General features: G+C 39.4%; 1 protein-coding gene across 1 annotated transcript in view; it reads left to right on the top strand.

The window, feature by feature from the left end:
* The window catches only part of HYDIN (HYDIN axonemal central pair apparatus protein), a 339,548-nt gene that overhangs the window by 61,584 nt on the left and 264,016 nt on the right, over positions 1 to 13,948 (top strand). The window contains 1 exon segment of the mRNA XM_070388036.1: positions 191 to 315. Within this exon segment, the coding sequence (XP_070244137.1) occupies positions 191 to 315 (125 nt within the window).

The raw sequence follows: 13,948 nt of genomic DNA, 5'->3' as shown, positions 1-13,948 counted from the left end.
GTTCTATATCTGTTATTTTAATATTAATATAAAGTTTTTCCACATTAAGGAGAAAGTATAATTCTGAATCACTGAATTGTGGTGTAGGGTGTGCTCTGTCTGCAGACCTGGAACTCATGTTTCCTCTCCCCTTCCCCTCACACTAGTCAGCAGTGTGTTCTGATGGTGTGTGTCTCCTCATGTGTTGCAGGCCCTTCTCTGTAGAGCCATCTGTTGGAACTCTTAATGTAGGAGAGTCCATGCAACTGAAAGTGGATTTTGAACCACAGACTGTGGGCAATCACAGTGAAAGACTTATTGTGCATTACGACACAGGTATGCATTATTCTTTGGTAAAAGTTCTACATGTTATGAAAGGTTGGATGGAAAACATGATTAAGCAAAATAGGAAATGGTTATTTTGAATGCATTAGATTAAAGCTAAGACCCACAAGGTAAAGAGCTAAAGAGTAAATGCCTCCAGCAGAAATAATAAATATATTATAATATATTTATTATATATAAATATATATATATATAAATTATATATTTATTAAATATAAATCCCACCTACCAATTTCTCCAGTGCTTGAAAGCCTGAGAAATACAGGGCTCAGAAGGAAGGGAAGGAAACAGTTACCCAGAAGTTACACTGGTAGACTGAGGTTATTTATATATAAATGCAAACTTGAAGTTAACTTAATATTCCTTGGGCTTTCAGTTTACTGCTGCCTTTGTCTAACATTTAAGAAATATAAACTCCAGTTCAAAATGTTCTTCTGCATGCCCTCTAGTCTGTGTAAGATTTGGTTATTTAATCCTTAGAATATGCAAATATCTTACTTAGCATCTTACTTAAATCTGGGGCTTTGTTGCTGCTAGCATTTTCTTAGAGGCCCTGCCCTGCATAATAATGAATATTCACTTACTACTTTTGCAGCTATTTGCTCTGTGGTCATGTAGATTGCATGTACATTATGCCAGTCTCCAAAATTGGTTTGCAAATTAATATATGTTATCTTGTTGTTGTTGTTCAGTCGCTAAGTTGCATCTGACTCTTTTGTGACCCCATGGACTGTAGCCCACCAGGCTCCTTTGTCCTACTATTTATTATTTCATGATTTTTCTCACTTTTTCTCATTTCTTCTTTACCCATTTATGTTGATTGACCCAGATTGTCTGCATCAGAAGGGCATTGTAGGGAGAAAACAGTGCACAGTCAGGGAAAAATCAGCAAATAACATCTAGGTCACAGTTCAGAATTGCTGGCTTTGTGGACGTGTGTCTGAGCAGGACCAATAAGCCCTTGCTTAAGGACCTGTGGGTAAGTGGTTCTGGCTCCACAAAGCCCAACATAACAGCAACTCATAATCAGTGGCACAGTCTATATTTATCTTTAAGGAGTGGCGGCTGCGCTTTGCTGGAGCAGCCGTGAAGAGATACCCCACGTCCAAGGTAAGAGAAACCCAAGTAAGACAGTAGGTGCTTAGAGAGGGCATCAGAGGGCAGACAGACTGAAACCACAATCACAGACAAGTAGCCAATCTGATCACACGGACCACAGCCTTGTCTAACTCAGTGAAACTAATCCATGCCGTGTGGGGCCACCCAAGACAGCCAGGTCATGGTGGAGAGGTCTGACAGAATGTGGTCCACTGGAGAAGGGAATGGCAAACCACTTCAGTATTCTTGCCTCGAGAACCCCATGAACGGTATGAAAAGGCAAAAAGATAGGACACTGAAAGATGAATTCCCCTGGTCAGTAGGTGCCCAATATGCTACTGGAGATCAGTGGAGAAATAACTCCAGAAAGAATGAAGGGATGGACCCAAAGCAAAAACAACACCCAGTTGCAGATGGGACTGGTGATACAGGCAAGATTTGATGCTGTAAACAGCAATATTGCATAGGAACCTGGAATATTAGATCCATGAATCAAGGCAAATTGGAAGTCGTCAAACAGGAGATGGCAAGAGTGAACATCAACATTCTAGGAATCAGTGAATTAAGATGGACTGGAATGGGTGAATTTAACTCAGATGACCATTATATATACTACTGTAGGCAGGAATCCCTTAGAAGAAATGGAGTAGCCATCATAGTCAACAGAAAAGTCCTAAATGCAGTACTTGGATGCAGTCTCAAAAACCACAGAATGATCTCTGTTTCCAAGGCAAACCATTCAATATCACAGTAATCCAAATCTATGCCCCAACCAGTAACACTGAAGAAGCTGAAGTTAAACGGTTGTATGAAGACCTACAAGACCTTCTAGAACTAACACCCATAAAGGATGTCCTTTTCATTATAGGGGACTGGAATGCAAAAGTAGGAAGTCAAGAAACACCTGGAGTAACAGGCAAATATGGCCTTAGAGTACAGAATGAAGCAGGGCAAAGGCTAACAGAGTTCTGCCAAGAGAACGCACTGGTCATAGCAAACACTCTCTTCCAACAACACAAGAGAAGACTCTACACATGGACATCACCAGATGGTCGACACCGAGATCAGATTGATTATATTCTTTGCAGCCAAAGATGGAGAAGCTCTATACACTCAGCAAAAACAAGACCAGGAGCTGACTGTGGCTCAGATCATGAACTCCTTATTGCCAAATTCAGACTTAAATTGAAGAAAGTGGAGAAAAACACTAGACCACTCTGGTGTTGGAGAAGACTCTTGAGAGTCCCTTGGACTACAAGGAGATCCAAGCAGTCCATCCTAAAGGAAATCAGTCCTGGGTGTTCATTGGAAGGACTGATTGTTGAAGCTGAAACTCCAATACTTTGGCCACCTGATGCGAAGAGCTGACTCATTGGAAAAAACCCTGATGCTGGGAAACTTTGAGGGCAGGAGGAGAAGGAGACGACAGAGGATGAGATGGTTGGATGGCATCACCGACACAATGGACATGGGTTTGGGTAGACTCCGGGAGTTGGTGATGGACAGGGAGGCCTGGCGTGCTGTGGTTCATGGGGTCGCAAAGAGTCGGACACGACTGAGTGACTGAGCTGAACTGAACTGTGTCCACACTTCACTGGCTGCTAGCAAGACAGGTCTAGCCTGGACTTAGCTTAAGCAGAAGGGGGAAGTTTCAGCCCTGGTAGCCCAAGGGGGGAAGATTAAAAGCAGAGTACATAAACTGTCATGGATGTCAGTTTTTCAAAGTAGTGCCATTTTAGTCTCCCACTGACAAAGCATGGGAGTTCCATTTACTTCACACCCTTGCCTGCCCACAGTGTTGTATTGTTCATTTTAGGCATACTGGATATATAAAGTGATGTATTCTAGTGGTTTTAATTTTTATTTCTCTAATGATTAATGATGTTGGGCACCTTTTCATGTGCTTGCTGGCTTTTAATTTATCTTTTAAAATTAAGTTTCAAGTCTTTTGCTCATTTTTTATTGTTTTTCCTTTTATCATTAATTTGTAAGAGTATTTTACAACTTATTATTCTGAATACTAGTCATCTGTCAAGTATATGTATTGTTAATCTTCTGTTCCATTCTGTAGATTGCCTTTTCATTTCCCTAATGATATTTCTTGACAAGCTGACATTTTTAATTTTGATGATTATAATCTCTATTATAATTTTTTTTTCTTTTAAGATTAATGCTTTTTGCCTTCTTGCCAAGAAATCGCTACCTTTTCCAGGATCATGAATATGTTCTCTTATGTCTACTTTTATAAGGGCAGTAGTTTTAGCTACTTTGTTTAAGTTAATGGTTTATCCTTTATTTCATTTTTGCATAGGTGTCAGGTGCGGATCATGCTTCTTTATTTTTACCCTGTGGGTTATTAGCCGATCTCCTTTCTATTATTCTGGAATTCCACAACTACTTATTACTTATACTTACTACTATATTATTCTCTTATATATTCTACTATTTGTCTATTATTTATTCCTTTTAACCTGTATTTTATGTTTCCCATTTTCTTGTGGACTTCTCTGAATGCTTCCTATGCATTGTCCCATTCAGTAATTTCTTCTTCAGTGAATACTCATCTTCTGAATTTTAATTTTTCAATTATTTATAATTATTTTAATTTCTGAAAGTTTATTTGGTTCTGTCAAATCTGATTGCTCTCTACCCTTATTTTTCATGTTTCCCTTTTATTTCTTTAATATAGTAAATATAGTTATATTTTATACTTAGTAATTCAGCATACTAAGTCTGCTCATCTATTTATTTATTTGTTTATTTTGTTGTTTACTGTTTCTTATGGTTTTCCATAATGGTATCTGGTAGAGGAGGAAAAATGTCTTTTATCCTCTGTTTTGTTTTTTAAGATGTGGCCCCTGTAACAAAGGACAGATTAACAAGAGAAGAACATAAAAATGTTTTTAATATAAGTTTTATGTGATATGTGAGCAGCTGGTAAAGAATTCACCTGCAATGAGGGAGACCAGGGTTCTATCCCTGATTTGGGAACATCCCCTGGAGAAGGGAAAGGCCACCACTCCAGTATACTGGCCTAGAGAGTTCCATGGACTGTATATGTATATCCATGGGGTTGCAAAGAGTCGGACACAACTGAGCAACTTTCACTTGCAACCTACTTGAGCCTTCATAAAGAAATGATCTGAAGAAGTAGTAAAATCTGAATTTCTTTATGCTAGGTTTGCCCTTGAGGGCGGAAAGTTGTGGGAAAATGTGATAGGACCAAACAGCGTTTGAACTAAGCATAGTAAATTGAGGGAGACAGTAAGGCCTGCTGATTCAGATTCCTCTTGGTATCCTTCTGTATTTGAAGGTAAACATACTTCTTTCTACCTGGTATTGAAAGGCACCTCTCACATAGGGGATCTTATTATCTGCTTCAGGGGAGGTTAACAAAGTCCCTCTTGCACCTACCATTTCTTATATTCCTTCAATTTGATATATTTAATGTCAAGGTGCCTTGTTCTGTGGTAGTATGTTATGGATCTCATATCTTATGCATCTTTGTGTTTTATAATTTTTGGATTTAGCATCATCACTTTGGGCAGGTCCTGGACTTTATGTCCTGTCCTAGGCATCCAATGTGATAGTTAAAAACAGAAGTTCAGTTCAGTTCAGTTCAGTTCATTTGCTCAGTCGTGTCTGACTCTTTATGACCCCATGAATCGCAGCATGCCAGGCCTCCCTGTCCATCACCATCTCCCGAAGTTCACCGAAGCTCATGTGCATCGTGTCGGTGACGCCATCCAGCCATCTCATCCTCTGTCATCTCCTTCTCCTCCTGCCCCCAATCCCTCCCAGCATCAGGGGCTTTTCCAATGAGTCAACTCTTCGCATGAGGTGGTCAGAGTATTGGAGTTTCAGCCTTAGCATCAGTCCTTCCAATGAACACCCAGGACTGATCTCCTTTAGGATGGAGTGGTTGGATCTCCTTGCAGTCCAAGGAACTTGCAAGAGTCTTCCCCAGCACCATAGTTCAAAAGCATCAATTCTTTGGTGCTCAGCTTTCTTCACAGTCCAACTCTCACATTCATACATGACTACTGGAAAAACCATAGCCTTGACTAGATGGACCTTTGTTGGCAAAGTAATATCTCTGCTTTTCAATATGCTGTCGAGGTTGGTCATAACTTTCCTTCCAAGGAGTAAGCGTCTTTTAATTTCATGGCTGCAATCAGCATCTGTAGTGATTTTGGAGCCCCCCCAAAATAAAATGTGCCTATCTGAGGTTATTGATATTTCTCCCAGCAATCTTGATTCCAGCTTGTGCTTCTTCCAGCCCAGCGTTTCTCATGATGTACTCTGCTGCTGCTGCTGCTGCTAAGTCACTTCAGTCGTGTCCGACTCTGTGCGACCCCATAGACGGCAGCCCACCAGGCTCCCCCGTCCCTGGGATTCTCCAGGCAAGAACACTGGAGTGGGTTGCACTTTCCTTCTCCAATGCGTGAAAGTGAAAAGTGAAAGTGAAGTCGCTCAGTCGTGTCTGACCCTTAGCGACCCCATGGACTGCAGCCTACCAGGCTCCTCCATCCATGGGATTTTCCAGGCAAGAGTACTGGAGTGGGTTGCCATTGCCTTCTCCAGATGTACTCTGCATATAAGTTAAATAAGCAGGGTGATAATATACAGCCTTAATGTACTCCTTTTCCTATTTGGAACCAGTTTGTTGTTCCATGTCCAGTTCTAACTGTTGCTTTCTGACCTGCATACAGGTTTCTCAAGAGGCAGGTCAGGTGGTCTGGTATTCCCATCTCTTTCAGAATTTCCCACAGTTTATTGTGATCCACACAGTCAAAGCCAAACAGAAGTTCACAGGATAACAAAGGCTGGTAGGGCAAAAGACAGCCTTGGCACTAGAATATTTCCTGATAGTCTTCATTTTGCTTTAATGTTCTTATTTTCCTATCAGGTTAGTGATCAATTTTAAAGTAGTTTGAAAAATGTTTTATTGAGTATTTTAGTTATTTCAATCTCTAGTTTAATATGTTGCTTAAAACTGACTCTCATGTATGTCTTTTTTCACATTATAAGCAGCTGTATTTATGCAGTAGTTAGATTGCCCATACATCATCAGTAGAATCAAAACTTGACAGAAGACTTCAGTGAGAATCTAATCTAGTCCCTAGCTTTGTTTGCACATGGAATACTGACATCCTAAGAAATTAAGTGGCCTGCCTGTAGCTCCTATAAGTAGTCAGAAGCACAGTTAGAACCCAAACTCAGACTCTCAACTCTCTCGCAGTGCTTTTTCCTCCATAGTGGATCATCTCCCTAATCTCTTATCTACATACACATTGTTACTCCCTTAATCTGTTGACTTTAAAATGGAGCTATCTGTACATTCTCCTAGCAGCCCTCAATCTGGGTTTTACTTTTATGCAAGTATTTGGATTGACACACATACTTACATTTATAGTCCCTTGCTAAAGAAAGTGAATATTTGTATATTAAAATTTAGTCATGCATAGGAAAGTTGATTTCTGTACACTGAGGTTCTGGTGTCAGCTTTGATTTTTGAATAAAGTCATTTTCTAAAGATTGCAGACAGAGATAAACTGTCTTGTAGCATTTTCCTTACATGAAAAGAACTGCTGTTAAGAATATGCTTTCATCTTTATTGTGGGTTATCAATGACCAGGACTTATAACCTTTCATTAGTGAAAAACAGTAATGACTACCTAAACACAATTAATCACAGAGCTTTTCCAAGCAGCCTTGATCACATTGGCTTGTCATCTCACTAAATAAGCATCTGATTGAATTTTCTGCAGCTGTTTGAAGTATGAATTGATTTGAGGAGGGAAATTTAGCATTTTTTCTTCATACTTCTTCAAACAATGTTCCAGAAGGAGAAGCAGTGATACTCCTCAGCAGGAAGTACTCAGTCACTTTTCTAACAGTTGTGTTTATGCCCTTCCATTGCTGGTCCTCCACTGGATTTAATTATCGATTAAATACAGCTAGGACATGTTGTTTTCTTGACATCTAGAGCTTGAACCAGTGCTCTAGCAATTATGGCGGCCAAGTGTAAATTTCACCAATATCTAATATTTTACTGATTATCATTTTCCTGAATCATATCTCTCCCCTCCTTTCCTCCTGTGCATGCCCTTCCATAGTGAAATCAAGTTTGTTCAAGCAATTGATTGTACCCCAGGGGTGATTTAGTTCATATTTTTATTATAGTCAAAAACTAAGAAAGAAATGAAGTAACTTGATGGTTTTTACAAACTACAAACCTCCAGAAGAGATTAGGCATACAGTTTCTCAAGGCTACATTAATAACAGTGAAACAGAACAAAAACCAAACTAAAACAAAACCAGAACAACTAGTAAATCAATTCTATCATTTGATTAAAACTGAGAGGTGAAAATGTGGACTATTGGGAGACAAATAGCTGCAGTAGGAAGTGGCAACCCAGTCCAGTATTCTTGCCTGGAAAATTCATGGACAGAAAGGCCTCGAGGGCTATAGTCCACGGGCTTGCAAAGAGTCGGACCCAATTGAGCATGCATGCACACGTGCACAGAAGGCAAAGAAATAATTGCTTAACTTTCACACTTTTCAACTGGGTATTGAGAAACTTTATATAATCTAAGGGTTCAAAGAAATATCAGTATTCAGAATAGGCTTAAAAAAGACATAGGTTCTAAGATTTTGGTTACTTGAATGAGCGTTAGAAGTAGGAGCATAGCAGTGTTTTTTTCTTTAATGCCTGGTAATGTTGCTATAACTTAGAGCTGACATTACTAGCATAAATAGGAAACAGAGCTAATGCACTTATTCAGCATTTTTGAAAATGTTATGTCTTTTATTAAAGTAGGATAGTTCAAGATCAGAAGTTGGCAAATAGGCTCTTTTCCCCAAAGGTGTGATGATGTATTATTAAATATATAAGCAATCATAATATTAATACTTCACAGAGCAGCTTTATGGTCAGTTATATATTTTACTGTAATAAACCATGAAGAAATTATTTTTTTCCTCCTAAAAGCTAATAAATGAGTACCAAATTATGATACAGTAATTGAGTGTGATATGCTGTCTTGCAGTTAAAAATGCTAAATAATATACATCTGAATATAACTGTTGCAGGAAGGGGGACCCCTTCCAGGGCCCGAAACTGGGCTCTTGTCTAACACTCAGAAATGAATTGTCCAAGGAGACACATGTGCTGACAAAGCAAGAGATTTTATTGGGAAAGGGCGCCCAGGTGGAGAGCAGTAGGGTAAGGGAACCCAGGAGAACTGCTCTGCTGCGTGGCTCGCAGTCTCAGGTTTTATGGTGATGGGCTAGATTCCGGGTGGTCTTTGGCCAATCATTCTAATTCAGAGTCTTTCCTGGTGGCGCGCGCATCGCTCAGCCAAGATGGATGCTAGCGAGAAGGATTCTGGGAAGTGGACGGACACGCGGTGTCTCCCTTCGACCTTTCCCGAACTCTTCCAGTTGGTGGTGGCTTATTGGTTCCATATTCCTTATCAGGATCTTCTGTCATAAAACAACTCATGAAAATGGTTACTATGGTGCCTGGGCAGGGTGGGCAGTTTCAATCAGTGTGCTTCCCCTAACAGAACCATGCAGAATTCACTGGTGGTCCAATGTTTAGGGCACTGAGCTTCCATAGCAAGGGGCCTGGATTTGATCTCTAGTCAGGGAAATAAGATTTCCTGCATGCTGCCAGATTAGGCCAAAAAGATAAAAAATAAAAAGCCCTGCTAACTGACTATACTCATGCAGATTTCCCTGTATGAGCTTTGTGTCCGTTGTACAATTACTATAATGAATTACAAACATGTGCCATTAGAATTACAAAATCTAGCAAAACATCATTACTGTTACCAAAAAAAAAGAAATGTTTTAACATGGCTTTAGAATCAGTGCAAATATTCCTTGACCTAGGAATATTTTTTTGTCTATATTTTGATCACAATTTTGTTTTCTTTGCCTCTTATTCCACAGTTTAGAATAGGGAATGGCAGAGATTAGATGGTTAGAGATTGTTTAGATAAGTGGAATGTTTTTGAAAATTACATAGCAAGTGAAAAGTCTCAAATCATTAGATGTTAGTGCTTACAGAGAACATCTCTGTAACTCTCTTCTTTTTAAACGTGAGTAAACTGAGGCCTGGGCTTCTCTGGTGCCCCAGTAGTAAAGAATCTGCTGGCCAATGTAGGAGGCGTGGGTTGTATCCCTGGGTTGGCAAGAGCCCCTGGAGAAGGAAGTGGCAACCCACTCCAGTATTCTTGCCTAGGAAAGCCCATGGAGAAAGGAGCCTGGTGACCTACAGTCCATGGAGTCACAAAAGAGTCAGACATGACTTAACTGACAAACAAACTGAGGCCCAGAGGCATTAAGTGACGGTACATCTAAGTAAAGTTTGAACTTGAACCAGCTCTTTGGTTCCCTCTGAGGCCAGCAAATTTTCTATAATACTATAATAATTTCTATAATACTATAGTATTAAATTTCAGATCAAATTGCAACATCCATTGAATCTTAGAAAAAACAAGAGAATTCCAGAAAAACATCTACTTCGGCCTTTGACTGTGTTCAGTTCAGTTCAGTCGCTCAGTCGTGTCCGACTCTTTGCGACCCCATGAATCACAGCACTCCAGGCCTCCCTGTCCATCACCAACTCCCAGAGTTCACCCAGACTCACATCTATCAAGTCAGTGATGCCATCCAGCCATCTCATCCTCTGTCGTCCCCTTCTCCTCCTGCCCCCAATCCCTCCCAGCATCAGAGTCTTTTCCTATGAGTCAACTCTTCACATGAGGTGGCCAAAGTACTGGAGTTTCAGCTTTAGCATAATTCCTTTCAAAGAAATCCCAGGGCTGATCTCCTTCAGAATAGACTGGTTGGATCTCCTTAGATGACAACAAACTAGAAAATTCTTAAAGAGATGGTAATACCAGACCTCCTTATCTGCCTCCTGAGAAGCCTGTATGCAGGTCAAGAAGCAACAGAACTGGACATGGAACAACGGACTGGTTCCAAATCAGGAAAGCGGTGCATCAAGGCTGTATATTGTCACCTGCTTGTTTAACTTATGTGCAAAGTACATCATGCAAAATGCCGGGCTGGATGAAGCACAAGCTGAATCAAGATGGCAGGGAGAAACATCAGTAACCTCAGATATACAGATGACACCATGCTTATGGCAGAAAGTGAAGAGAAACTAAAGAGCCTTTTGATGAAGGTGAAAGATGAGAGTGAAAAACATGGCTTAAAACTCAACATTCAAAAAACGAAGATCATGGCATCCAGTCCCATCACTTTGTGGCAAATAGATGGGGTCACAATGGAAACAGTGACAGACTTTATTTTCTTGCATTCCAAAGTCACTGCAGATGGTGACTGCAGCCATGAAATTAAAAGATGCTTGCTCCTTGGAAGAAAAGCTATGACCAACCTAGATAGCATATTAAAAAGCAGAGACATTACTTTGCCAACAAAGGTCCATGTAGTCAAAGCTATGGATTTTCCAGTAGTTATGTATGGATGTGAAAGTTGGACCATAAAGAAGGCTGAGTGTTGAAGAATTGATGCTTTTGAACTGTGGTGTTTAAGACTCTTGAGAGTCCCTTGGACTGCAAGGAGATCAAACCAGTCAATCCTAAAGGAAATCAATCTCAAGTATTCATTGGAAGGACTGACGCTGAAGCTTAAGCTCTAATACTTTGGCTACCTGATGCGAAGAGCTGACTCATTTGGAAAGACCCCAATGCTGGGAAAGGTTGAAGGCGGGAGGAGAAGGGGATGACAGAAGATGAGATGGTTGGATGGCATCACCAACTCAATGGACATGAGTTTGAGCAAGCTCCACAAGATGGTTAATGGACAGGGAAGCCTCGTGTGTTGCAGTCCATGGGGTCGCAAAGAGTTGGACACAACTGAGTGACTGAACAGCAAAAACAATACTGTAATACTGTAGTATTATAGTATACTGTAATACTAATAATAATCTGCACACTGCCTTCTGTGCAGATTAAGAATACCGATTTTGGCATTGCCATTGACACTGGTGTGCTGGGTAAGCCCAGATCAAGTTGCATAATTTGTTTCCTGAACCCATCAGAGAAGGAGTACTTCTGAAGATGTTTGATTCAGCAGTTCACATGAGAAGTGAATTTGACCTTGCCGTGACCAGGAGATGAGAAACACTCTTTCCATCAACTTGCTAGTTCCCTAGAGAATCTATGGCTCCGCTCATATATTTTATTTACTGTCCTCCATTGTCTGAAAGTAACTGAAACCACAGAATGAAATGTATTGTGGATATAGCTGGCTTCACATTTTGGGGGCAAAATTAGTTTTGCTCATGTTTGTTTTTGCTTGATTGATAGTAGCAAAATGTGCAAGAAGTAATGAGACCTTCCACAAAATACGTCTTTACTAGAACATAATAAATGACTGTGGCTAACCTCATTTACAGTGACTGCAGAATTCAACCCCTGAAACTGATAAGAAACTATAGTGGTAACAGGCACTCCAAGGGCACAAAAAATACCGATGGTGAGGTACAGTAACCTTAACCATTCTCCCAGGCTTAACACCCTTGCCGTCTTTCCTATCAATCGTCTAGCTGGGGAGAGGGACCCTATTTACGCTTGTCTTCATGAAAGTAGATGTGAATAGCAAGTTCTTCAACAGCTATGGAAGCAAGACAAGAGTTATTGCTTCCTTCTCTTTGTGATCTGATGACTTTTGGAAGATAGTAGTGAAAAAAATCAATATTAGATGGCTCTTGAAAAGAATACAGTGGCTTTTGTTATATTTCTGGGAAGGAACATTTTGCAGTGAGCAACTTAAACTGATGACATTAGTCTGTCTGACGCCTAGATTTGGATGAAATAAGTAAGCCCTGGAATCTTTTTCCTCGGTTAGATTTTTAAACAATGAAATATTTCAAATAAATGAAAAGCACAGAAATAATGTAATCAACAGCCATTATATTTAACACATCTCAACATTTTGCCATATGCTTTTCTTTCAGATGTTTTATAGATAACTAAACTGATTATAGATGTGCAGTTGCTCTGTTATTCTTTTCTAATCTAATTCTCATGTCTTAGTCCTCAGAGGAGCCATACTGGGTGCATATTAATGCCATTCCTGCATATTACTTATTCATAAACCATTGTCTTGAGTAGTCTCAAACTTCTTGTAAATGGTATTCTATTGTGTATACCATTTCCCAACTTGACTTTTTCATTCAATATTATGGGTTTTTTCACTTGTTGAAATATTTTTAAAATTTATTTGGCCGTGCTGAGTCTTAGCTGCAGCATGCTGGGATCTTTAGTTCCCTGACCGGGGGTTGAACCCTGGCCCCCTACATTGGGAGTGTGGAGTCTTAGCCATTGGACCACCAGGGAAGTCCTTCAACATTATGTTTTAAAGATTTAAACACATAGATATATAGCTCTGATTCATTTTAGCTAATGCAGCATGCTCCAGCATGTGAAAATACTATAGTTTATCTGTATTCCTATTGAATGTTAGGATTTTCCTAGTTTTTTGCTATTGTAAACAATGCTGCAATGAGTGTCTTTGTATATGTCTTATGCAGCTGTGTGAGATTATCCTTAGGGATAAATAACTAGAAGTGAGATTGCTGAGTGACAGGGCAAATGTATCTTGAGCTTTCAGTTCAGTTGGTCAGTCATGTCCGACTCTTTGCAACCCCATGAACTGCAGCACTCCACGCCTCCCCATCCATCACCAACTCCTGGAGTTTACTCAGACTCATCTTGAGCTTTACTGTATATGAAATTTATTGGTCAAGTGGTTGTACCAATCTGTATTTCTATCAGCAGTGTATGAAAATTCTTGTTTTTCTACCTACTTGTCAATATACTCACAAAACAGCATTGTCAAATGGTTTGATTTTTGTTAATCTAATGGTTATGAAATGGTATCTTCTTTTTTTTCTTTTATATTTTTCTTATTACTAGTACTATCTAGCACATTTAAATGTTTCCTGGATGCCCTGTAGTCCTTTTTTTACATCAGAGTTTTGGACGAGTAATGTAATCAGATAGCCAAAAAATAAAGCAATATTTGAAATGTGCATATTGAAAAGTACTATTTCCATCCTACCACATTCACCTGACCCTTCTTTCATTTTATTGGTTTCTTGTATATCTTTCCAGTGTTTTTATACAAATAGATGCAAACTTGAATTCATATTCTTATTTTCCCACCTTACACAAAAATAACATACTATTGGGTTGGCCAAAATGTTCATTCGAGTTTTTCTGTGTAATATGTTATGAAAAAAACTCCTTTTGGCCAAACCAATATGTATATTGTTCTAAACCTTGATTTTTCCACTTAACTGTATATCTTGGAGCTCTTTTCTTTTCACTAGGTACTTTTTAATCCCTGCATAATATTCCACTTTTAGGTGTAACACAGATTTTTTAACCAGCCTTCTCTTGATGAATGCTCTGTTTTTTTCCACTTTGTTGTTATAAGAAACAATACTGTAAGGAATACTCTTCATCTTGTTCTGAATTATCT

The sequence above is a fragment of the Bos mutus genome, chromosome 18 (assembly GCF_027580195.1).
Source record: "Bos mutus isolate GX-2022 chromosome 18, NWIPB_WYAK_1.1, whole genome shotgun sequence".
Taxonomy (NCBI): Eukaryota; Metazoa; Chordata; class Mammalia; order Artiodactyla; family Bovidae; genus Bos; species Bos mutus.
The sequence above is the reverse complement of the archived record's forward strand: the minus strand, read 5'-3'. Positions and strand labels throughout refer to the sequence as shown.